General features: G+C 40.8%; 2 protein-coding genes across 3 annotated transcripts in view; one reads left to right on the top strand and one right to left on the bottom strand.

Moving 5' to 3' along the window:
- OPN1SW (opsin 1, short wave sensitive) lies at positions 1 to 3,880 on the top strand. Its single transcript, XM_006088379.3, has 5 exons — positions 1 to 355; positions 647 to 815; positions 1,158 to 1,323; positions 1,951 to 2,190; positions 3,355 to 3,880. The coding sequence occupies exons 1-5, from the start codon at positions 1 to 3 to the stop codon at positions 3,472 to 3,474; spliced, it is 1,050 nt and encodes a 349-aa protein (XP_006088441.1). The 3' UTR covers positions 3,475 to 3,880.
- A 620-nt stretch (positions 3,881 to 4,500) lies between these two features.
- The window catches only part of CALU (calumenin), a 34,674-nt gene continuing 13,077 nt past the window's right edge, over positions 4,501 to 26,097 (bottom strand). The window contains exons 2-7 of one of the 2 annotated variants that reach the window (XM_014455511.2): positions 24,964 to 25,195; positions 17,050 to 17,243; positions 13,698 to 13,864; positions 12,943 to 13,003; positions 8,038 to 8,237; positions 4,501 to 6,846 (exon numbers count right to left, since the gene is read on the bottom strand). In XM_014455511.2, coding sequence (XP_014310997.1) covers positions 6,742 to 6,846; positions 8,038 to 8,237; positions 12,943 to 13,003; positions 13,698 to 13,864; positions 17,050 to 17,243; positions 24,964 to 25,184 — 948 coding nt within the window. In that variant the 5' untranslated portion in view covers positions 25,185 to 25,195 and the 3' untranslated portion in view covers positions 4,501 to 6,741. Of the gene's footprint in view, positions 6,847 to 8,037; positions 8,238 to 12,942; positions 13,004 to 13,697; positions 13,865 to 17,049; positions 17,244 to 17,315; positions 17,510 to 24,963; positions 25,196 to 26,097 lie in introns of both variants that reach the window. The other variant, XM_006088383.3, reaches the window with a different exon arrangement.

Genomic DNA, 26,097 nt, shown 5'->3' on the forward strand with positions numbered 1-26,097 from the left:
ATGAGCAAAATGTCAGGGGAGGAGGAGTTTTATCTGTTCAAGAACATCTCCTCGGTGGGACCGTGGGACGGGCCTCAGTACCACATTGCCCCTGTCTGGGCCTTCCACCTCCAGGCGGCCTTCATGGGCTTTGTCTTCTTTGCAGGGACACCACTCAATGCCACCGTGCTGGTGGCCACACTGCGCTACAAGAAGCTGAGACAGCCCCTCAACTATATTTTGGTCAATGTGTCCCTGGGGGGCTTCCTCTTCTGCATCTTCTCTGTCTTCACTGTCTTCATTGCCAGTTGCCAGGGATACTTCGTCTTCGGCCGCCATGTTTGTGCCTTGGAGGCCTTCCTGGGCTCTACAGCAGGTACTGCCGGGGAAGGGGGCTGGGGGAGGCAAAGGACCCTGAGCTGGGGTTGGAACCAGGGACCGGCCTGCAGACCCGGAGTGCATCCCAAAAGAGGAGTCTAGGGGAGTTTGGTGCTCTTTTGCATATTGGAATACAAAGCCTGGACTAGAAAGTTGACCCACTGCATCCCAAATTCTATCCCACCCATTAGTCCAACCCTGTCTCCCCCTGCTTGCCCCACTCTGTAATTCACTCCGTCTGCCAGGCGGGGTGGGCTGTCTACCCCATTACCTTCATGTCTCACCACAGGTCTGGTAACAGGCTGGTCACTGGCCTTCCTGGCCTTTGAGCGCTACATTGTCGTCTGTAAGCCCTTCGGCAGCTTTCGCTTCAGCTCCAAGCACGCACTGATAGTGGTTCTGGCCACCTGGACCATTGGTATTGGCGTCTCCATCCCACCCTTCTTTGGCTGGAGCCGGTGAGAGCCCAGGGCAGTGATGCTGACATTGCTGGAAGCTGAGGGTGGTGTGGGTGGAAAGAGTTGGGTAAAGCTTCTTTTTTATTTCTAATTTTTAATGAACGGGTGGAGTAGGTGAGAGAAAAGGCTGTGGGAGACAAATCCTAAAGTCTACTCTTCAGTTCAAATTGCTATACCCTTCGCTGGTGAGCACAGAAAGCCCTTCCCGCCCAGTCACTGGGCATCCCCTGGGTTCTACATGGAGACCCCAATGCAGGAATCTCGGCTCCCACTCCACATCCTTGTGGTGGCCCCCGCAGTGAGCAAGTGCCGTCCAGTGGGTGAGTGTTTGGTCCCTTACAGGTTCATCCCCGAGGGCCTGCAATGTTCCTGTGGCCCCGACTGGTACACCGTGGGCACCAAATATCGCAGCGAGTACTATACCTGGTTCCTCTTCATCTTCTGCTTCATTGTGCCTCTCTCCCTCATCTGCTTCTCCTACTCTCAGTTGCTGGGGGCCCTTAGAGCTGTGAGTGGCTTTTGTGAGGGTCAAGGGACTCCAGGTGAGAGGGAAGAGTCGGGGAATGTTCTAGAACATATCTGGAAAAGCCATAGCCAGGTTAGAGCATTGGCCTGCAGACTGAAGGGTTCTGGGTTCAATTCTGGTCAAGGGCATGTACCTCAGTTGCAAACTCCTCCCCAGACAGGGCCCTGGTCGGGGCTCATGCAGGAGACAACCAATCGATGTGTTTCTCTCACATAGATATTTCTGTCTTTCCCTTTCTCTCCCACTCTTTCTAAAAATCAATGGAAAAATCCTCGGGTGAGGATTAAAAAAAATAATAATAAAAAAATAAAAGCAAAGAAGGAAGTGGGGATAGGCAGAATGATGAAATGGCATGAAGACTAAGGTGGAGTCACCCCTGCTTAAATAAAGGTGTCAAGACATGCATGTGATCCCTTCCATTGACCCAGACCAGAGCCGCCTCCATCCTGGCTTCCTTACGGAGGGAGAGCCATGGTGACTAGGCCAGAAACTGGGGCAGAAGAGAAGCAATTAGAGCAGATGCCCCCCCTGATAAAAAACAAAAATCCTCCAGAGATCTGTGAGTTGAGGGCTGGGGAGAAGATATGGTGTTCTCTGTGCTTTTCCCAGGTTGCTGCCCAGCAGCAGGAGTCGGCCTCGACCCAGAAGGCTGAGCGGGAGGTGAGCCGCATGGTGGTGGTGATGGTGGGGTCCTTTTGTCTCTGTTATGTGCCCTATGCTGCCCTGGCCATGTATATGGTCAACAACCGTAACCACGGGCTAGACTTACGGCTTGTCACCATTCCTGCCTTCTTCTCCAAGAGCGCATGCGTCTACAATCCCATCATCTACTGCTTCATGAATAAGCAGGTAAAGTTCCCCATTCACGTTCCTGTGAGACCCTAGTCTGTAAGACCTGGTTCTTGTCACCAATGACTTTTAACTCCGAGTACCTTAGACTATACCCCCAAGGGTTAGGGGTGAACAAGGGAAGCCACAGAAACACTCAGTAGCCTAGGAAGCCCATAGAAACACAGGGAGGAAGGTGTGGTCATCGAGACAGTATCATAGAACCCGGGGAAGATAGAACTTGAGCCATAAAAATTGAGTTGCTCCAAAGGACAGGATAAGTGAAAAGGTTTTCTGTTTTATTGAAAAACTGATAGCTCCCTTACATTCTAGTCCTTCCAATTCAGTTCTTTTTTTTTTTAAATATATTTTATTGATTTTTTACAGAGAGGAAGGGAGAGAGATAGTCAGAAACATTGATGAAGAGAGAAACATCGATCAGCTGCCTCCTGCACATCTCCCACTAGGGATGTGCCCGCAACCAAGGTGCATGCCCTTGACCGGAATCGAACCTGGGACCCTTGAGTCCGCAGGCCGACGCTCTATCCACTGAGCCAAACTGGTTTCGGCACCAATTCAGTTCTTAATCCTTTCTTGTCCAACTGCTAGGCTGCAGGAGCATGTGTGGAGCACAGAAATCACGTGCATAAAATCTAAAGCAGCTTCTCATCTGAAGGTCCCAGGTGGCCTATCCCTCAATTCCTAAATCTAAGCTAAAAAAACAAACAAAAAAAACTTAGACAAATCTAGGAGAGTTCCTGTCTTGCGAATTATCTTATTTCTTCAGTCCCTGAGATGGATTCAAAACGAATGTGAATCTCAATGGAAACAGGATTGGCAGTCCTTTCCCCAGCGGACCTTCTAGGAAGGGGGAGGGTGGGTGGGTGGACCTACTCTAGGGCTGCTTCTCACAGTGCTCCTAGGAGGCAGGCTAGTTTATGAGTCTCCCCAACAGTGAGTGGCCAGAATGTGTAGGATTATGTAGACAAGCAGCGAGAAGTCCTGGACTGGAATCTAACCAGTCTCAGAACTGGGAAGATATACTCAAAACCACCTGAGGAGATCCTGGGCATTAGGCATTATTTGGGGATACAACAGAGGAATTTCTTCCCATAGTTCCTGATGTTATCTCCTCTGTTCTGGTCTGCCGAGGGGGCTATCTCCAATTCTGCCCTTTCTCTCCAGTTCCGGGCTTGCATGATGGAGATGGTGTGTGGGAAGTCCATGACAGATGAGTCTGACATGTCCAGCTCCCAGAAAACGGAAGTTTCTACTCTCTCTTCTAGCCAAGTGGGCCCCAGCTAAGGCGCCATATTGGACTATTTGCAGCAATTAGGATTTTACATTTAAGGAAATTTCTACTTTCTCTGCTAAAAACCAAACTACTAACCATGCAGAAAACAGATGGGAAGGGGCGTGATGACCATTTTGGGGGATCGATTTTCCGTTTTCCTATTATACTTCCCTACAAAGCTACCGTTCCAGCTGGGTCCATCTCGGAACACATCAAGCCCTTTGCAGCAACCATGTTTCTACTAAGTGGCAAGATTCACAGCACTTGCAGACTCATCTCTACAGACAAGGCATCTATAAAGGAGTGTGGTTGGGTTCTCAGTGTATGGGTAACAATTGCCTCCCTTTTTAGTAACATTTTCTCCCTTCTGCGATAATATATTCTGAGAAAACACCTTAGAAATGGGAGAGACTTAAAGAAAAAACAAATAAAACCTTCAGTAGGCCCCAAATGTGAGTTTGAATGAATTTCTTTATGCTGTATCGTATATGCCCATCGTCAGTATAGCTGTGGCAGCAACAGCCAGGTCCATGGGCTCGAGCCAGCATGGCTCACTCCAGGTGTTTCCCTTCCTTCTCTCCGCCTATTTGGCTAAACCAATATATCTATCTTAAGAGGTGTATTTTACCAAAGTTAACAGTTTAAATCACTTTATGTTCTCAAAATAAAATTGCACATTTTGGTATCATTTATAAACCACACCAAAACGTTCAAAAAACTGTTTTACCTTATATTTTATACTTCTTTTTGAAATAAAAATCAGGATAAATGTTGTGTGTACATTCGGGAGTGGCTTGTGTTTGGTGTCAGATACCTATGTAATGAGCAGTTACACGGCCTAAGGGAAGAGAGAGGGATTAAGGGAAGAGAGAGGGATTACAACTGCAGTGAGGACGCTGCGGGATTTCAGGAACAGGGAGAGAAGAGTAGCCAATTTGGAAGAAGGCAGCGCCTTCTCTCTTTTTCTGACATTTTAGAGCACTCATAATTCCGAGCAAGCATTCTATTAAGTGAATAAAGGCCACACATACTCCACAACGAATGTAAACAGTTTTATTTAGAAACAGATAGGTACCTGTTTGCATTATAGAATATAAAACTTGGTTTACACTCTATAAAAAATAACCAACATCCAAATTCAAGAGAGCTAGCATTCACAGGACACACAATATGGGTGTGCAGCGACTGTCCACCAGCCCCAGGTTTGATTTAAACCAAAAACATAATCCAGGGGGGTCATTCGAGATTTGAGTACAATGCTTGCTGCTGAGCACCCAGCAGTCACTGTCTCAGCAGATGAAGGTTTGCTTTCTAAGTGTGACTGTAACACAAGGCCTGGGTTCCCAGCCCTGTGAGCTGCGAGGCTCCCCTGCCAGTCCTGATGTGCTCTAACGAAGCCAGGGTTGGTGGCATATTAGTTATCTCTGGTCTTCTTAACAATAAAAATGGGGAATCTGGAAGGCAGAGAATTTCCATGCCCCTTATATGGGGATTAAACTTAAAAGAGTATATCCACTCTCAAGAGCTCAATGCAAAGGCTGGGGTGAAGTTACATGATATCTGGCTTTTCACCAGGCCAAGTAGCCCACCTCAACATGATCATGGAAGACCGAAGGATACACCTAAATTCAGGTTATAATAATCACCCAGCACCACCCAAATATAATCCAGAAAGATATATGAAATAATAAAGGTTAGTTATATATATTTATCTTAGTAACCTGAGGGCTAAAAACTTGGAATACAATAAATTCTCTCAAAAGAGGTCCATCTGTACGAAGGGACCAAAAAGACAGCTTGTGTTATGTAAAACAGGGGTGGAGTGAGTTGGGAACAGGGGCCGGTTTCTTCAGCTCTTTCTACAAGGTCTCTCTCTTTGATAAAGACTGGCAATCTGTTGATCCAAGATAAGCTTTTCATTTGGCAGGGGTGGTGGGGGGACAGGGAGTGATGGGTCAGAGGCAGGAAGGGTAAGCAACGGTCCTCAAACCAAAGAGCCCTCTCTGCAGGCCTCTCAGCTTCGAGTCTGACTCAAGCTCTCTAGCTGACACAGACACGGCCTGGGAGTAAGTGGTTAGCATTCTGAGGTATGAGGATCCCTGGTAAATTCAGCAGCATGTGGTTTTTAGAAACCGGCCCACAAAATAAAAACACTGCAACACTAATACTGCTATTTAACCACTGTCTGAAAGAGAAGAAAAAAAAATCCCCACTACATTGGGAGGCTCTAAGCTTTCATAAAAGGTGGTTCAAAACAACTTCTCTTTATCTTAGGGTTTCTTAAGAAAGTCCTCATTCAGTCATCATTTCTCTTGTTAAAGGCACTTTCAATGACATGATTGGCAAGAAGCACAATTTAACCGCAGTGAAAGCAAAATTAATTCCTGGGAACATCTGGGGAATAGGAGCCAAATGGGGCACTTACAGTGATTCAATAGGCAAGACAGTCCTGAGCACTTCAGCAGACACACACCCAGAAAAAACGGTGTGCCCTGAAAACACTTGTATTTTTCCTTTAGTTTTCCAGTTGTTTCTATGTATAGCTCTGTAAAAAGATCACATTCAATACTTGATTTTCAGGACACTGGCCCTAACGCTTCCGACCACAGCTGTGCTTGACAAAATTAGCAAACAGCTAGTCCTACAGGGAAGAAAAAAAATAGGATGAATAAAATCAAGTTGAGCCAAGCTTTCTTACAGCACAGGGCTCTGTCCTTGCCTAGATAATGCCACGATCAGTTGCTGAACTGAATAAAATATATGGCCCCTACTATTGATGAAATACACTTTTCAATAGGCAAGATTATCATTTTTCTAAATATAAAGAGTGGGGTATATTTTTTTTCTTTTTTCCTCTCTTCCAAACATTTCTTAATGATTTCAGGCTTAAAAAAGTAATTAAGTCATAATTACAAAAATTACATGGTAAGGGTTGAGAAAGAGTGAAGGGCTAATTTTTGCCTATGAGTTGAGGATCTTAATCCTGCATATCATACTCCCAATCAAAGAACAAATACAAAAATAAAACACCATGTTATACATAATACAAAGTGTAAATCTACAAACACAAGTGTACTAATTAGTTGTTCCTCAGAAGCACAGTTTTCCTCCTGTCCCTCAGCGAGGAGAAGGAATGGGGACGGGATGGTTTCGTTATGTTTTTTCACGTCTTAAAAAGTTTGTAATAACAGTCTCAGTAGCGCAAACAATTTCATGTGAAACCAGAAGCTGTAAAAATAAATTATTTTTGAAGAAACATGGGTTCCTCTGTCTGCAGCTCAGAATTCATCATGTCGTACTAAGGCCTCACCAAAATCTGTGGCCTGGCTGCCCACAAATAAATCATACTTGTCAACAATCTCCTCCTTGGTAAGCTTGCCATCCTGAAATTAGAGAACAGTGAATTGAGGCAGATATATTTCCCATTCCCAATTTAGAAACACTACTATAGATCAACAGTGGTTTGGCAAGATTTAAGATTCTAATTCCCAGTAAATGATATGTGAACTATACCCTCCATTCCTGGCCTGTACACACACACACACACACACACACACACACACGCAATTAATACCTTTTTCTTATCAAGAAAGTTAAAAGTGGAAGGCTAGAAATAATATAGCTCAACAACTCAACGCTAGAGATACAGGTTTCTTTAGGAGAGAATGCCCCCCTTTGGAGCAAAGGTGGATATCTCCTACATAAGGGTAGATAGTAAAGAACTGGGTGAAATACTTCAGAATGAATCAAGTCACTGCCTAACAGGAACAACAAAGTCTGCAAATATCAAGCAGAGTCCTCACCTCCATTATGTTCCAGCTACCAATCAGATTCCAGGCACAACCCCAAATGAAGGCTCAGATACTCATCTAAAAAATTATCTAGGCCACATTCCCAAGGGATGATTGCATGAGTTTCTTTTTCTTACAAACCTCACAGGACACAGCACCTGGCTACTGAAGTCTCTGAGTAAGACCTCAAAACAGACTGACCCTTAAAAAGGCTTCATGACAAGAAACTGCTTTTGAAACTGAAGATTAGCCTAGATAAAAGAATGCTCAGATACTAAAAATCCCTAAATTTGGATGGGTAACACCACTCTTTTAATGAACCAAATACCTCAGATAATTGATTAAGGACAATATTAACAGGCTCCAGAAAAAACTTACTTATAACCTACTACAAAGGACTTAATTCTAAAAAGCATATTTGATTTAAGAAGGAAATAACCAGCTTTGAGTAGGCAAAATGAACTTGTAATTGGTAAAAGAACAAAGTAAAAAAGAAAAAAAAAGAGAGAAAAAAATTTCCTGGGGATCCATAGAGAACAGATGATACATGCCTCATGTTATATACAGAGGTTCTTTTCTGAAGCCTAAATTCCTCCAATGCTATGTACACTGGGCAAAGGGATTCCTGCCCCGTAAGCTTTTAATAACCAACTTTAGGTTGGTAGCAGACTTAGATTAATTAAGACCACAAATGCTTTATGTACCTTAATCGGGATTTTTTAGGCAATCCCCCAGAAATAGACTTCCATCACTGCTAGATTGTTGGGGCCTGGCCAGACTTACCTTATTTTGGTCTGACTCATAGACTAGGTGCCTGGCTTCTGCTTCTGCATGATCATAGTCTGATGGGAGAATCCAGTCTTTGGTCTCTTCCTTGTCCATCTTCCCGTCTCGGTTCTTATCTCGAAACTCAACAAATTGTTCTCTCTCTGTCTTTACCCATTCTGGTTCATCAGCCTTTCCATCATGGCTGTACATGTCACCTATGTGCACAGACATACACAGAAAAGATGGATTTACCCTTTTCCCATGACTGCTCCATGCTAATCTGATCTACCCGTCCTTCCTCATCCAACTGGAACCTAACAGCAGTATTTTAGAGAACTTAGAAAATAAGGTATTTTCCTGAATCTTAATTGATCTTGCAACAAGAATATTTCCAGCTATTGCTTTTGAGTGATATGAAAGCAAAGAGAGCCCTTATCTTAAAAACACAACAACAAAAAACATTGTCCAGCCGGTATGGCTCAGTGGTTGAGCTTCGACCCATGAACCAAGAGGTCAGGGTTCCATTCCCGGTCAGGGCACATGCCTGGGTTGCAGGCTCAATTCTCCAGTGGGGAAATGGGCTCAGTAAATGCACACAGGCATTTATTTCCTATGTGCTGATGTTTCTATCTCTCTCCCTCTTCTCCCTTCCTCTCTGAAAGCAATAAAAACATATTAAAAAAGAACAAAAACACACACACAAATAGCCCTAGCCAGTTTGGCTCAGTGGATAGAGTGTGGCATGTGGACTGAAGGGTCCTGGTTTCAATTCTGGTCAAGGGCATGTACTTTGGTTGCAGGAGCCTCCCAGTCTGGGCCGTGGTCTGGGAGCAGGCAGGAGGCAACCAATCAATGTGTTTCTCTCACATCGATATTTCTGTCTTACACTCTCTCTAAAAAAAAAAAATCAATGGGAAAATATCCTCGGGTGAGGATTAAAAATAATAAATAAGTAAGTAAATAAATAAAGCATAAATAAAGAGAGATGATTAGCATCAAGAAATATAAAGACTTTTACAAGACAGTTGTTTCCTACATTCCACTTTACTCAAGGTAACTAATTAAACCTGACCATTGGCTTTAGAAAAGTGCTGTTCTAAATTCTCAGAAGTGTGTATTATGAGCCAAACCTGTCTCCAACCAATTATTTTAGAATGTATCTCTAAAATAATGGGCATTTTCCTATAGAGCCCAAATGCCTTCATCACATTTTACAAAAACAACTTTTTGCTATTATCTAATATCCAAATCAAAGTTGAATCTCCAAATTACTTTTTAAAGTTGGTTTGTTTAAATTATTTATATGAATATGGTCGGTACAAAGTGGCTACAGTATTTAAAATGTCAATATATACAAAGAGATTTTTCTATACAACTGTTTAAACTTCTATTTGAATATTTTAGATGCCAATTTAAAAATGTATAAGGGGATATTGTCTGTGAAAATTCTTTTAGGAATTACAAGAGTGAAAAAGTCTGAAGACTCCTGAGTTATGTGACAACTAAATAAGGGTAGGTACACTTCAATTAGGTATGGGAACACGCCACGTAGAAGTTTAAATAGTTTATAGTACTTCTAAGCAAAAGTAGTTATTTAAGTGTGATAAAGGTAATTTGTATGTTGGGACCCACAAAACGAAGGCTGTCCCAGTGGCCCAGCCCATGACACAAATCTAACCCAAGTCAGCCTGTACTTATAGGAAATGCCTCACTGCCATGGAAACCTAACCTACATCAATCACAATCTCCAATTCAGCTTACCTGGCTGACTCTCACAAACAGGACCTCTAGTATAAGGAAATCCCTGACCTTCTAGTCAATCTGTCCTTTCGGTGTTGCCTCTTCCAATGCTCTATAAACCTCGCTCTTGTGCTAAATCCCTCAGGAAAGTGCTCCACTGCTTGTGAGGCACTGTGCTAGCCCAGGACATGGATTGTTTTCCCTTGAAGAGAGGACATTAAACTCGTTACTAAATTACTTTTTGTCATCTGACACTTGGTGCAGTCATTTTTTCTGAATTTGAGCAAGGTTAAGAGTAGAACTACTCTGTTCTGCCTTAACACAAGAAGTAGTTCCTCAGAGCAGGACTTGCCAATCACCCTCCTCCCCCCATGATATAGCGTAATCAGAAAATGTAGGATCTGTATGACCCACTGGGCTAGCGCCCTGCCCTAGCTCCCCTGAGGGTCAGACACTTTTCACAGTATACAGATTGGGAACTTGTGAATTAGAGAGTGAATAAATGTGGCTTAAAAGACATATTAATAGAAGCTAGAACATACAACGTAATGTAAATGCATTTTAAATCTAAATGAGTAGAGATATGAATAATACTATTCAATTTTCTATTAAAAAAGGATTCAATCTAAAGGATATTAAGGAAGTACTAACTTTTTGAGATTATGCTTTAAAAGTTTTTAGGAACACACATGTATCCTAAAGAGATACATAACCAAATATTTACCAATGAAATGATGATTGGGATTTACTTCAAAATAATAAAGGAGGTAGGTAAAGAAGTGGATATGGATTTGAAAGGATTAGCCATGGGATAATGGCTGTTGGGCTTAGGTTCACGGGGATTCATTATATTATTCTATCTAATTTTGTGTATGTTTGCAATACTCTGTAATACATTTAAAGAATAAAAAAATGTAACTGAAGACTTTTTATTAATGATAATAAGAATCAAAGACCATTTGTTTCTTTAGGATCTCTCTCAACAGGACAGCACATCCCTAGAAACTGGAAGATACTGGGAGACTTTTGACTTTACAAAGCCCATTATCTGGGTGTAATAGTGTTAGCATTAGTTGATGATTTGCAAAAGAAAGGAACATATACATAGTCAATAAGGCAGTAGTTTCAAGACACAATTCCTTTGTCCTTGAATCTATGTGATAGGAAAGGAGACAAAAATATCTCATTTGGCTAACTGCTTAATAAAAGATGGTATTAACAGTTATAAAACCTAATTCGTCTCATCAGGAGGTTCAAATGAGTCCCTCAGTTTTAGCAATGTTGATAAGATGGCAAAAGCCAAGAATAAAAAGATAAAATATTTAACAGTAGAAAACATCAGCTTTGAAATGTGCTCAGTAAATGCACACAAGCATTTATTTCCATTGTGCTGATGAACTCCACTAAGAACAAAAAATCACTTCCAAAAAATGTCCCAGGTTCCATCGCTTATCCTTCTTTCTCTAAAAAACTCAAAGTACATCATTGAATCTTAGAAAAAAAATAAAAAATGGTACATTTTCAAGGAGTAATTCAACTGATAACTCTAGAAAATATAGTAGCAGGTATAATTAGACAAAATCTGAGTAAAGGAATGATTGTTCAATGCTGTTTCAGTGACAGGTGATAAAGGTAGGGTTTAAGTCTCCCTTTCACGCTTAAAATAAAAAATTAGAGAACTTATGAAACAAACTGCGGTGCACTAAGTTAAGTTACTATGAGTAAATATAAGAATGTGAAATATAAAATTACCTAGTATCTTTCAAAATGGAATAACATTTGTAACAAAGATATTTGTAATTATCTTTCATCTCTTCTCCTTTACTAATCTTAATTTCCATCATAGTGATTGGGAAACAATTTGCTCAAGAGAGGCAGCTTCTTTTTTTAAGGCAATGGAGAAATCGTGAAATTATTCCGAGGATAATAAAAACAGCTGTACTTTGGAGAAATTAGCCTTGAAGTATACGTGTAGCATCAAAAACCCGAAAAAGAAACAAAAAACCAACCAAAAAAAACCTTTTTAAAACAGACAACTACAAGAAAAAATGGCAGAAAGGAGAAACTTTAAAAAACGAACAGAAGAGAACCTAAATGGAAAATCTGAAATGAACACAGTGAAAACAAAATGCTCTAAGAGGAACCAGCAATCCTGGCCCCTTATTCATCCACCTGTCTCTTTTATTCTATTCCCTATCTTCTCCTGGTTTCCTTATGCCAGTCTAGGCTCCCTCAACTCTTCACTGTCACTTCCATAGGGCATCTGGGATGTACTATATCAGTGCTGGCCTATATGGTAGCCACTGGCCACACGGGACTATCGAGGACTTGAAATGTGGCTGGTCCTAATTGAGATGTGCTGTAAGTGTGAAATACACTTTTAAAGACTCAGTATGAAAAACAAAAACCCTCAATAGTTTATGATAATGTTGAGATTGTAATATTTGGTTACATAAAATATTATTGAAATTAATTTCATGTTTATTTTTTTTAAAAAAATATGCTTTTATTTCTTAAAATATACTGTTATTGATTTCAGAGAGAAAGGGAGAGGGAGAGAGAAATAGAAACATCAATGATATGTGAGAGAATCACTGATTGGCTGGCTGCCTCCTGCACATACCCCACTGGGGACGGAGGCTGCAACCCGGGCATATGCCCTTGACCAGAATTGAACCTGGGACTCTTTAGTCCACAGGCTGATGCTCTATCCACTGAGCCAAAACAGCCATGGCTGTTTTTATTGATGAGAGAGAGAGAGAGAGAGAGAGAGAGAGAGAGAGAGAGAAAGGGAGAAGGAAAGAGAAACACTGATAAGAGAGAAACATTTATTGGCTGCCTCCTGCATGCCTGACTGGGGATTGAGTCCGCAACACGGGCATGTGCCCTGACTGGGAACTGAACAAGCAGCCTCTCAGTGCACGGGACAACGCTCAACCAACTGAGCTAAAGGGGCCAGGGCTCTTTTCATTTTCTTTTGATACGGCTATGAAAAAGTTAAAATTACATATGTGGCTCACATTTACATTTTGGTTGGACAGTGCTGTTACAAATACTTTACCACACCCACTATTCCTCACACTGGTCTGGCTTAATGTGCTAAAAGTTGACCAATGGGGTAAATTGTCTCTATGGGTGAACATATCTTCAAAGCTTCTCAGCCTCTTAAGAGAAACTTACCAATATACTCTTCTAGATCAATGAACCCATCAGCATTCTTATCTATATCCTCCATTGTTTCCTAGAGAAGAGAGATTAGGAAAAGACTATTAAAGTTAGTATAGGGGTGAATTCGTTTAGGCAGCTACTCATCATTCATAAACACACACATATACATGTATGTTTATGCTTATATGTATATGTGTGGATATGGTTAAACCACAGGAAATTGCTGTTCTTCTTGCAGGAAAATGATAAAATATTATCACTGTTTTATGTTTCAACCTAAAAGAACTATGAGTCTTCTTGAAGGAACACTGGCACTGCTCAATAATCAACTATCCACCAAGCCCACGATGATCTGTTGGTCCTAGTTATACAGAAGTCATACTAACAGTAGATATGATCATTGAGTATATCTACAGCTACAGCCTATGTTTTACTGGTAACTGCCTTCAGTGAGAAATATTCAGTATCATTGTTATTACTCAGTACCTGATTACTGGTCATGGGATATTTTCTCTCGTGCTTACAATAGGAAACCAGCAATGAAATGGCAAAATACATTATTTGATGATAAATATTGTCATACTAAAGAGAAAGCCTACCGCACCTAAGATAAATGACTTGATCAGAGAAAAACAGTGACAGAGCCTGGACTCAAGCTGGCCAGCACTTGTACAGCAAGTCATTCTTCCAAACACAGGGGAAAGGGAAAGATGCGTAAGCAGCAAACAGAAACCACATTTCTGTTGAGAATCCTTGCTTTCACCCACCTGTACTACTATATCTTTCATGTAATCATACTCCTCAGGGTGCAGGAAAGCTGTGAATTCCTCCTTTGTGGCAATGAGGTCTCCATCTTTGTCTGCCATTTTAAATCTCCGTTCATCTCTAACCATCATCTGTTTGTAGTTAAATCCATCATCAGGGTCTGGGTCATCTAGAAAACAAAAATTTAGGTTAAATCTTAAAAGACTTCCAGAAAACATGAAAATGTGTGGGCCAGGGAATCAACTTCCAAGAAAGACAGACCAAACAATGAAGAAATACCTCTTGATTACGCAGGTACAATTGCAGCAGAGTAGACACTCATTCGGTTTGGTAATCAAAGGCCTTAAAGTCAGGTCCAAATCAAATGTAAATATTTGCCCTTCAACATGGAGCCCTGGCTCCTGGGCTACGTAACCCATTACATAATTCTTCGGTTATTGGGGGTTGAGGCTATTTGAGGGCTTGAGTTTTCTAGTTATATCTGAGGTGCAGTGATCATTCTAAAGTCACACAGTCTGGGTTTGAATCCAAACTTGAATCCACACTTCCTAGCTGTGTGACCTTGGGCAAGTAACCTAACTGCTTCAATCTACTCATCTGTGAAATGAAGACAATAATGGTTCCTGCCCCATAGGCCTGTTGAGGTTTAAATGAGCAAATAAATATAAGTGCCTGGCATATAGTTGGCTTCAATAAGTGTTAGCTATTGCTATTTTTATTAAACAGTAGGCTCCCAGTAAGAAGCTAGATATCAAAGGTCTTCCTTCCCATTATAGGCCACTTGGATTCAAGCAATAGAACACCACCACTTTGAAAGTAAGACACCATATTAAAAGGTAAGGAATGATTATTCCTGTAACATACTGACCAAATAAAAAAAGATATGGTACTAGTTTTATAAAAAGACACACGGGGCCCCTTCAACAATATCATGCTGCTAACTTTTAACACTGTAGTTTTATCTATCCAAATTTTAAGCACAGTTTTTTGTTTTTTTTTTTTTTTAAAGACTATTGCTTTGAGAGGTGAGCAGCTTGAAGCTTTATTATTTGTTGAATGTCAAAACTCAGTAAGACAGTTTATTGAATCTGAGGTTTTGGGGACCTTATATATGTATATTCAAAGCTATGAATAGGCTTAAAGAAAAATATTACTTTTTTCATATACTAAGTTAATTCTTCTAAACAAGTAATGTTTTAGTACCAACTACGTAACATAAACAAGACAACAGAAGACAACTTATACATTAAGACTAGATTCTCAGCTAAGAGTCCTCTTCTCCTCCATAGGGTAAAACATGGTGACTGGAATCAAGAAGGCTGAAAACATGCATATACACAAGGATGAAAAAGACATAAACTTTTTCTTTTCTGACATACTTTTTTTTTCAATGACTAAACTCATGTGCCTACCATCACACTCGGAGTGCTTTATCTGTCCTAAGCACCAGCCTGCACACAGCTTTGGGTAGGCTCTTGATCTAGTTTTGTTATAGGCATGGTGGATCTTTGTTTTTCATATTTTACTTGTGGCAGAGATAGTGTTACTGGTCTTTTGGTGGAAAGCAGATTCATTACGACCGATTTTAATGAAAAGCTAAGATGATTTGTACCTGAACTCTAAACTGAATCAAGAACACACTCACGAAAAACTCCTCAGCACTTCGGTAAGACAACCCATTATCCCCAGGGTACTGCCCACCCACTTGCCTCCCGGGAAAGATGCCTTATAAAGACATTGCTTCTCCAGCCAGTGCTTCAGCTTATGCAGCCTCAGTCAGTAGAAATACCCATTACATCAAATCATTTGCCCTGTGAGCTAACAGAGCTCTCAACAGATTTTTATGCACATAATCATACAAAGAGTTTAAGATTAATTCTGGGCAGCCAGTGAGTGCCTAGGTCTGAGCTGAGATTTATTAACACACCATTCTGTTTAGATCACCAACAGTCTGCCCTGTGTTTTGTATTTATAATTAATTCCAAATAAATCAGGAGCATGTTGGGTGCCAGCCAGAGAGAAAGAAGCACGAATGCCTCTCCATCTGCCCTGACTTTTTAATACACGTGTTCTTAATTGGGTGAAATCTATGTTTGGTTCTTGGCTAAGTACCAAGCTTGGAAAGAGACTGCCACTTTAGTCTTAGGAATGAGAACAAGCCAACACAGAAATAAAAATCTCTTCACTAGAAATGCATGCGGGTCCTGTAATTAACATGGACAGCTGGCTATCTAGTGGGGGAAACAGACCATTATACACTCAATGTCAGAGGTGGAAAACACCTGCTTTAACACAGAAAGTTGCCTAGTTTCTGGGATAAAAATGCAAGAAGGAACATTTATACATTCTTGTCTCAACTGTAACCATGTACAATAGGGGAATCTCACTAACAGAAACACCCTAAATCATTAACTCAGTAAGATCGCCACCTAGCATTCAGTTGCAGGAAAGTGTATTAAGTAAAAGAAAATTACTAACAGGTGGCCAAGCACACAAGCTACCAAATCATCAGAAAGCAATCAAAATCACATTTATTTGCCTTGAAGCATTTGCAAAGCAGGATGATAAACTCATGTGCCAGAGAAAACAAATGGGAATTTTTTATTTCTAAACTTTAGTAAGCAGGCATACTGAAATAGTTAAATTTTATCAAGGAGAGCTGTAGTTGATCTTATTTTATTAAGGAAAGACTAATTTTCCTCCTATTTTCACCAGCTATAAAGAAATCTAATTTGGTTTGAGTTTCAGGTCCAACACCTTAATGTGACCATATAAAGAGAAATATCAAAGCCTTTTCCTTTGTATTGTAGGAACAATGCAGCCTTTTAGACAAGATCTGAAAAACGGTTCCTCTGAGGGATGACAGAAAGCAAACAGGTACATGTATATCTAAAATGCTAAAGATGTAGCCCTAGCCGGTTTGGCTCAGTGATAGAGTGTCGGCCTGCAGACTCAAGGGTCCCAGGTTCGATTCCGGACAAGGGCATGTACCTTGGTTGTGGGCACATCCCCAGTAGGGAGTGTGCAGGAGGCAGCTGATCGATGTTTCTCTCTCATCGATGTTTCTAACTCTCTATCCCTCTCCCTTCCTCGCTGTAAAAAATCAATAAAATATATTAAAAAAATAAAATAAAATGCTAAAGATGTAGAAGATTCCAGACTGTCAAAAACCAAATTTAAATAAATTTTAAAAAATACACAGTATACAAATTTAAAATTAATAAAATAAAGGGCAATCAGCTCAGCACTGAGCTATTGAAGGTAAGCAGTTTCTTCCTTTCCTTCACTGCCTGACCCATTTGTTTCTTTGACTCAAGACCATGGTCTCTGTCAGGCTGACATCTTGCCCCTTACCCAGGTAAGTGCCATAAGTCACGTTCCTGTACTCATCCCAGGAGATTAAGCCGTCTTGATTCATATCAAACTCCTGCCATTGGTTTTCAACATTGTCATATATGTATTTCTTCTGGGCGTGCTTAATCCAGGATTTCAGCTCCCCCTCCGTCACAAACCCATCTTTATCCGCGTCTATTTTATCTACAATCATTCTACAAGACAAAACAGTTACGTTTCAAGGTGCCAGCTCCACAAGGCTTTTCCCCCAGGTGGTAGGGACCTACCTAAGACGTAGCCGTAGGTGGCATTTTTATATTCCTCCCAGGAAACGAGGCCGTCCTCATTGAGGTCATGCCCCTTCCACTGTCGCTCTACATCCTCGTAAATCCAGCGCTTTTGTGCAAATTTAATCCAGTCTTTGAGTTCATCCACAGTGACAAACCCGTCCTTGTCGCCATCTATTTTACTTACAATCTTTCTGTAGAAAATGCAGAGAAATCCAGCAAGAGGTTAAAAGGACACAAGGCTCTGGGTTTATTTAGCCAGGTGTGTGCTGTGACAACAGATGTTGTTGCCCAAGATGAAAGCACGGAAATAAAAATTATCCTCAAAACAAAACTGCCAAATAGGCAACTGAAAATTTTTCTCTTAAGTGACCTGTTACTGGTTTGTAATGAGTCATCTGGATAAAGCCAAGCACAGTCCATGGCTGGTTCACTTGGATCCAAAAGCAAACCCTGTCTCTCTCTCTCTCGAGAGATAGGCTTCAGACGATGGTCAGGATTCAGGAGTGAATATCCATTCCTATCTTTACTCTTTGTATCAAGCAACATGCAAATATTTTTTATTGCTTTTTGGAGAATCTCAATTTCTTGGTATATAATCACAACTACTGGCATGGTTTTCTAAAAATTCAAAACTTTAAACCAGGCTTTAAAACATTCAGCTCCTTAAAAAAAAAATAACACTTTTGTTAAAAATTAACAATATTAGCCCTAGCCGGTTTGGCTCAGTGGATAGAGTGTCAGCCTACGGACTGAAAGGTCCCATGTTTGATTCCGGTCAAGGGCATGTACCTTGGTTGCGGGCACATGCCCACTAGGAGGTGTGCAGGAGGCAGCTGATTGATGTTTCTAACTTTCTATCCCTCTCCCTTCCTCTCTGTAAAAAATCAATGAAATATATTTTAAAAAATTTAACAATATCAAAAATAGTTCTGAGATCACTTATACCTCAATCAAAATTATTTAAGCCCGGCTGGCATGGCTCAGTGGCTGAGTGTCAACCTATGAACCAGGAGGTCATGATTTGATTCCCGGTCAGGGCACATGCCTGGGTTGTGTGCTCGATCCCCAATGTGGGGCATGCAGGAGGCAGCTGATCAATGATTCTCTGTCATCACTGATGTTTCTATCTCTCCCTCTTCTGTCTTCTCTGAAATCAATAAAAACATATTTTAAAAAAATTATTAAAAAGAAAAACAAAACAAAACAGGTACACAAATACAGAAGCAAGCTATTCTAAAAAATGGCCAGTAGCTTATTATATACTATGTCAAACTGGATTTCTACATATAACCACAAAAACAGAGAACACTGAGGAAATAATGTGGGAAGAACGCATATGATTATGAGAATGTTAATAAGCTGAGAGGGTTAGCATGCACATGATAAAGCAAAATTACAAAGCTCAGAAATCAACATACTTTGCCCTTCCTGCGCTTCTTTTCACTAGATGTTACCTTAATTTAAGGATTTCAAAACATGTGCATATGAAAACTTCAGTTTAAAGATACAATCAACTATTCATAGAAGCTAAAATAACATGTAAAGTCACACAAGTAAGTGGCCCAGTTTGGAAAAGGAACTTTACACTTTTTGTTTTTAATCCTCACCTGAGGATATGTTCTTACTGATTTTAGAAAGAGAGGAAAAAAGAGGGAAAAAGTGAGAAACATCAACCAATTGCCTTCCATACACACCCTGACTGGAGAATGAATCTGCAACCTGGACATATGCCCTGATCTGGAATTGAACCCATAACCTTTTTGTTGTACAGGTCGATGCTCCAATCAACTCAGCCACACTGGCCAGGGCTAGAATAGGAACTTTAAATCAAAACTCTTAACAGATTTGAAACCCTGGCATATTCTTATGCTCTATTAAATGCAGGATTGAAAAAGACTGCCACTTGGTATCAAATAATGTCTTTTCCCATTTCATGAATACATTGGAAAGTGATTAGAATCAGAGTATGAGTGTCACTATGAGAAGACTCATATTGATATGATATGGTGTTAGGCATAACTTACATCCTATAATTAACAAGCATTTTCCTTCAGAGAATGTGTAATCTTGTAGCTTTTGATTTTAAATGTTAAATCAGTAAAAGATAAAGCAGTAAGAAGTCATCTCTTAAATACCCTCCTTTATCTACATGGACATAGGACAAAAAATTATTTGCAACTTTAACCCTGTAGCAAAATAAGCTATACCAGTATTAAAATGTCTGAATTATCTATTGTGGGGTCCAGTTTGCATCCAAATGATATTGGCTACCAACAGTGCCACTATACCATTCAGATAAAAAGGGCAAGATATCATAGCCCCTTCCATTCCCAAAATAAATTTATTTTGTTTTGTTTTATTAATCCTCACCTCAGGATATTTTTCCATTGATTTTTTAAATGTATTTATTTATAAAAAATTTTCTAAATTGATTTCAGAGAGGAAGGAGCAATAAAAACATCAATGATGAGAGAGAATCATTGATTGGCTGCCTCCTGCACACCCCACACTGGGGATTGAGCCTGCAATCCGAATGTGCCCTGATTGGGAATCGAACCATGACTTCCTGGTTCATAGTTCGAAGCCCAACCACTAAGCCATGCCAGCTGGGCTCCACTGATTTTTTTTAAAACATATTTTTATTTATTTCAGAGAGGAAGGGAGAGGGAGAGACAGATAGAAACATCAATGATGAAAGAGAATCATTGATTGGCTGTCTCCTGCACACCCCCTACTGGGGATCGAGCTCATAACCCGGGCATGTGCCCTTGACCTGAATCGAACCCGGGACCCCCTTCAGTCCACGGGCCGATGCTCTATCCACTGAGCCAACCCAGCTAGGGCCCATTGATTTTTAGAGGGGGAGTCGGGGGAGAGAGACATTGATTGGTTGCCTCCAGCACTTGCCCCAACTTGGGTCTGGGATTGAACCTGCAACCCAGATTCGTACACTTGACCAGGAATTGAACCTGAGACCCTTTAGTGCGTGGGCTGATACTCTAATCACTAAGAAACACTAGCCAGGGCTCCCAAAAGAAAATTTTAAGCTATTATAAGTTACTAGAGGCCCGGTGCACGAAATTCGTGCACTGGGGATGGGTGGGGGGTCCCTTAGCCCAGCATGTGCCCTCTTGCAGTCCGGGACCCCTCCCTTGTTACTGCCCACCTGCTTGCTGCTTCCTACTGCTTGGCTTGCTGCTCCTTAGTGCTGCCACGAAGGCCTTGGGTCTGCTGGGTGCCGGGCCTGTGGGTTTGTGTCTCTGATACCCCCAGCAGCCCCAGCACCAAGGTGGCGGGCCTTGGGGCTGCTGTGTACAGGCCCCCCCCCCCGCCCCGCGTGTTTGTGTCTTCTATCAGGCCCCCAGCAGGCCCAGCAGCCCCAGCACCACCTAAATAACTTAAGGGAAACTTTATTTAGTCTTCTTTTAAAAGCAATCTAGTTTAAAAATGAGTTGCAGTTAAGACAGAACAAAGAACATGGTACCTAAGAGTGAGATAGACTGACAGAGGAGAGGCTGGGCACTGGTCAGGGGCTTACATGCCAACTGTTCTCCACCTGGGAAATGATGTAAAATCGGTTTCTTTAGTTTTCTGCTTAATGGTCTTCTCCAGCACTGAGGTCAGAGGAGCCGCCTTCCAGCCCGTAGGCTGCTTCTCAGAGTCGAAAATTTCGCCATAGGCCTCTGCCTAGGACAGGACCTCTGCACCCCAGGGTGCATAAACACACAGGGCTTCCATCAGGCTCCGCTGATCCCAGGCCAGGAGGCCTCTCGGCTCCACTGATCCAGGCGACCGGGAGGCCTCTCGGCTCCGCTGATCCCGGGGCCAGGAGGCCTCTCGGCTCCGCTGATCCCGGGGCCGGGAGGCCTCTCGGCTTCGCTGATCCCAGGGCCAGGAGGCCTCGCGGCTCCGCTGATCTTGGTCCGGGAGGCCTCCCGGCTCTGCTGATCCCTGGGCAGTGAGGCCTCTCTGCTCTGCGGCTTCAGGGCTGTTTGGCTTCACTCTACCGCTTGGAGCCTGAGTATGCAGATTAACCGCCATCTTTTAGCTTCTATAATTGAAACATTGTATCTTTTGGAGCTGTTGCTTCAGGAGCTCAGAGCCCCGCAGCTGCAGGGGGGAACCTTGGTTTCCTCTATCGCTGGGGCAACCAAGCATCCTGTTCTCAGCTGCCTGGCTGCCTGCCACCATCTTGGCTGACAGTTAATTTGCATATACTCACTGATTAGCCAATGAAAAGGGTAGCGGTCGTACGCCAATTACCATGTTTCTCTTTTATTAGTGTAGATAATAAGTAGCCTAAAAAGAAGGATCACTCAGATTAAAAAAAAAAGACATGACTATTCAAGATGGGCTTTTCTCATTGATGTTGGCTGAATGTCATTCTATTTATTTCAACAGAACTACCCCAATGTTTAATACAGTGGTAGGCAACCTTTTTCTAAAAAGAGACAAAGAGGGTATAGGCGGGTAGATGATGATGGAATAAATAAATAAATAAAAATATAAGTCAGGCTCCCAAGCCTCCATCCTCTACCCATTTGGGAAAGTTAATTTTATTGGCCTCAGCCTACTTTTCCATGGAAGTATAAACAATAGCTGGGCCATGGTGGCTCAGTGGTTCATCGTTGACCTATGAACCAGGAGATCACAGTTCAATTCTCAGACAGGGCACATGCTCGGGTTGTAGGCTCAATCCTCAGTGTGTGGTGTGCAGGAGGCAGCCAATCAATGATTCTCTTTCATCATTGATGTTTCTATCTCTCTCTCCCTCTCCCCCTTCCTCTCTGAAATCAATAAAAATATATTAAAAAATAAAATAAAAATCTCAAAAGTAAAATAAAGTGTTTTAAAAAACCCCCACAAAAAAACAAATAAATCCTCACCTTAAGGACCCATAAATGAATTTAGACTTCTTGAGGTGGAGGAGTGAGGTTGAGAATATAACACATAGAGGAAAAGTGTTCTATTTGTCAGCATTCTTAATAAAAAAAGGAATTTAAAATTTTGTTTTAAAGTTCTTTAGTAGCTATCACTATAAAGATTTAAAAATAGTAGTGAAGGCGTGGCCAGTTTTTCTTAGTGGTTAGAGCATCAGCCCTCAAACTGAAGGAAGGGTTGTGGGTTTGATCCTCGGAGTGCAAGAGGCAGCCAATTGATGTGCCTCTCTCACATCGATGTTTTTCTCTCTCTTTCCCCCTCCCTCCTAACTCCCTTCTACTCTCTGAAAAAAAAAACCAAACAAAAAAAGTTGGACACAGACAGTAGGGGGGTGAGGTATGTGCTGGGGGGTGGGAGCGGCCAGAGAGAGGTCAATGGGGGAAATAGGAAACATATGTAATAATTTAAACAATAAAGAATTTTTAAATTAAAAAAAAAGAAAAAAACCCTAAATTTTACCAAAAAAAATTAATGGAAAAAAAAAAAGATCCTCGGGTGAGGATTAACTACAAATAGTATTTGTGACTTTTGCCCTGGCCAGGTGGCTCAGTTGGTTAGAGCATTGTCCCCAAAACTAAAAGGTTGGGGTTCAATTCACAATCAGGGCACATACCTAGGTTGTGGATATGATCCCCCATTGGGGTATGTATAGGAGACAACCTATTGATGTTTCTCTCTCTCTCTTAAAAAAAAAAAAAAAAAAAGATTAAAAAAAAAGAAAAACAATAAAAAGATAAAAACAATTTTTAAAAATCAATAAAACCATATCCTCAGGTGAGGATTAAAAAAAAAAGTGAATTTTTACAACTACAGGTATGAACAATAATCTTGTCTCCTAATAATTACTTGCCTTCTAGAATAGATGGAAGAGGGGAATCTGTTGTTTCCAACGTCTGGTGTATAGTCACCTACCAAAACAATGTTTAGAAATGCCACAGTGAATAAGTTAAAAAAAAAAATTCACCAGGAATTATTGCTTCTAACAGTATGTTACCTTATGAACTGGGGATATTTGTCATTATTTCCAAAATTAGGGAGAAGCAAACAGTACCTGACTCATTCATACATTCCATAAAAAGTATGATCTTATTCAAACAAAAAATGGAGTCTGTTCATGTGTTGCACTTTTGATATTCACTGATGACAAAAAAAGAATCGTTCTCTCTACTAAAAACTGTTACTAGAGCTATTCCACTACCTGCACAGAGCCTGACTGACACTAAGCCAAAGGGCCTTTCATTATTTAAGAGTAATTCTGCAGAGAAATATGTGCAGACAAAATGTGCGTTGGACATGCATATTAATAGGCAAGACATGAAGAATGAGAACTCCCTCATGCAGCTCTATTTTCAGCTGGGAATGTTAGCACATTTATAAGATTAAAATGAAAAGTGATCACGGTCTCTCAAAGTTAGAAAAGCAACCTAATAGAAAACTGACTCTTTAATAGTATTTGTTTTCTTTATCTACTTTCAAGTGTTTTAGGACAGTTTCTCATTCTACCTAGAAAAATCTTCTGATTTCTCTTAGTGTTTAAGAATAAAATATTGTAGAGAAAGAGAGAGAGAGAGAGAGAAAAAGAGTAAAATATTGTAGGCCAGCCAGTGTGGCTCAACAGTTGAGCATTGACTCAGGAGCCAAGAAGTCATGGTTCCCAGTTAGGGCACATGCCTGGGGTTGCAGGCTCCATCCCCAAGGGGGTGTTCAGGAGGCAGCCAATCGATGATGCTTCTCTTTCAATGATGCTTCTCTCTTTCTTTCTCTCTTTCTCTCTCTCAAAATCAATAATAAAAAGAATAAAATATTGTAGAAATAAAATAAGTTTATCCTGAAATACCACTCAAAACAAACCCTATAATGTCTCCTAATCATGGCACTAGCCATGATGACAAACTATTTTTGGAAGTTTCTATGTGGTACAACTTTCCAACAAATCTCTTGAATATAATTCAGAAAGTAACACCACCATGATCACTGAAGAGAAAATGCTCATTAAATTAACCTGCATTTCCTTAAAAAGTAAGGCTTTGGAAGAGCCAAAAGACATTCTCAGATCTTCAGTTAGAAATAATCCACTGGGACTCTACCAAAATCAAGGGTTTAGGTAAAAAGACACTGGCTGAGAGAGCCATGGAATCTAACTATGGCCTGCTGTTACTGAAACAGCAACTCATACTCTGACATTAAGACCATTACCATTACAATCTTCTAAAAAGTTTTGTTTTTAATTAAGCTAATATCTGAGATTGAAAACAAAGAGGGTGAGGGACACTCTAGGAAATAATAAACTTTAGAGAAATTAGTCCAGAGGTTTAATTTGCATTTTATTAGCCACTCAAACACTTGGCTTGGGCAATAGGTCAGGAAAGGGTTTAAAAATTAAAAGGGGCAAGAATGAGAAACTATACGCTTCTCCCCCTACCAGGTAATGTTCCTTTGGGATCAAGCTGGGCCCTTTAATATTTGGTACTTTTATGCAAAAATGACTTTGCTTTATAGATTGAGGTAAAAAGCTATTCAATGGAGAAATGTATAAGAGCAAGTGTTAATTACATTTTAGTAGTAGCAACTCTGTGATTAGCTTTCATAAGATGTAGTTCAACAAAACTTTACTGGGTGACTGAGTCAGAGAGAAAAAAAAGAATGAATTGAGTTATAAAGAAATGTCAGTATCCGAACCAGCCCCTGAGGGCTGGCACCTTACCCAAGTCTTTCCTTGCTCTCTTCTGGTGTCAGCTGATCAAAGGTCTTTGCTTCTTCAGCACCCAAGAAGGCATCATGGTCATAATCAAAACTCTGAGCATCATTGTGAACCTTGTCGCTGAGCTGAGGCTCATGATGGACACGGTCCTTCTTTTCTGTGGGCTTGCTCAAGGCAAAGACTGTGCACAGGAACAGGCACATAAGAAACTGTCGCAGGTCCATGGTAATCAGATCTTAAAGAGAAGAAAGGTGGTTAATTCAAGAGGCAGTATGCTTAATAATTAAAAAGCTCACAGCTAGTTATTATTGATTCGCTATAACCCCAAATATTATCATTTATCCATAAAATAAGTACAGTAGAATATCAGACTCTACAGTTTTAGGATGAGAAATTTTCACCAATTTCCTTCATCTAATTGTAGGCTTACAAGGAATTATACCTTGTAAGTAGTCTCCCTTTAAAAAACACCAAAGTGCCCTGGTCAGTGCGGCTCAGTTGGTTGGAGCGTTGTCCTGTCCACCAAAAGGTAGTGAGTTCGATTTCCAGTCAGGGCACATGCCCAGGTTGAGGGCTCAATCCCCAGTGGGAGGCATGCAGGAGGCAGCTGATCGATAATTCTCTCTCATCATTGATGTTTCTGTCTCTCTCTCTCTTCCTCTCTCTCTAAAATCAATAAAACACATTAAAAAATAAAATTTTTAATCAATTAAAAATAATAAACCAAGTTAAAAAAAAACCCAAAACAACAACAATCAAAGAATATTAATCATTTTGCCCAAGTTCATAAGATTTAAAAGTGAAAAAACCAAGATTTAAATATAGACATATGACTCAATACTTTACTTTTTGTATTATATTAATGGTCTGGTCTTCAAACCAGGCTGGTTATTAGAATCACCTAGAAAACTTTGAAAAAGTTTTCCCTTTGAATTAGAATCTCTGAAATTGAATCTAGGCACTTGTAGTTTTAAATGCTTCTCAGATGATTCTAATGATCATCAGATAAGGAGCCAATGAAATATTTGCAGTGTCCTTGGCCTATAGCACCAAGCCATCTCCCATATCTATCAGACTCAATCTCAAATCTCCTTCAAAAATCAAACTATTCAGATGGTACAGTGATGAATAACAACT

The sequence above is a fragment of the Myotis lucifugus genome, unplaced genomic scaffold, assembly GCF_000147115.1.
Source record: "Myotis lucifugus unplaced genomic scaffold, Myoluc2.0 scaffold_46, whole genome shotgun sequence".
NCBI classification, from domain to species: Eukaryota; Metazoa; Chordata; class Mammalia; order Chiroptera; family Vespertilionidae; genus Myotis; species Myotis lucifugus.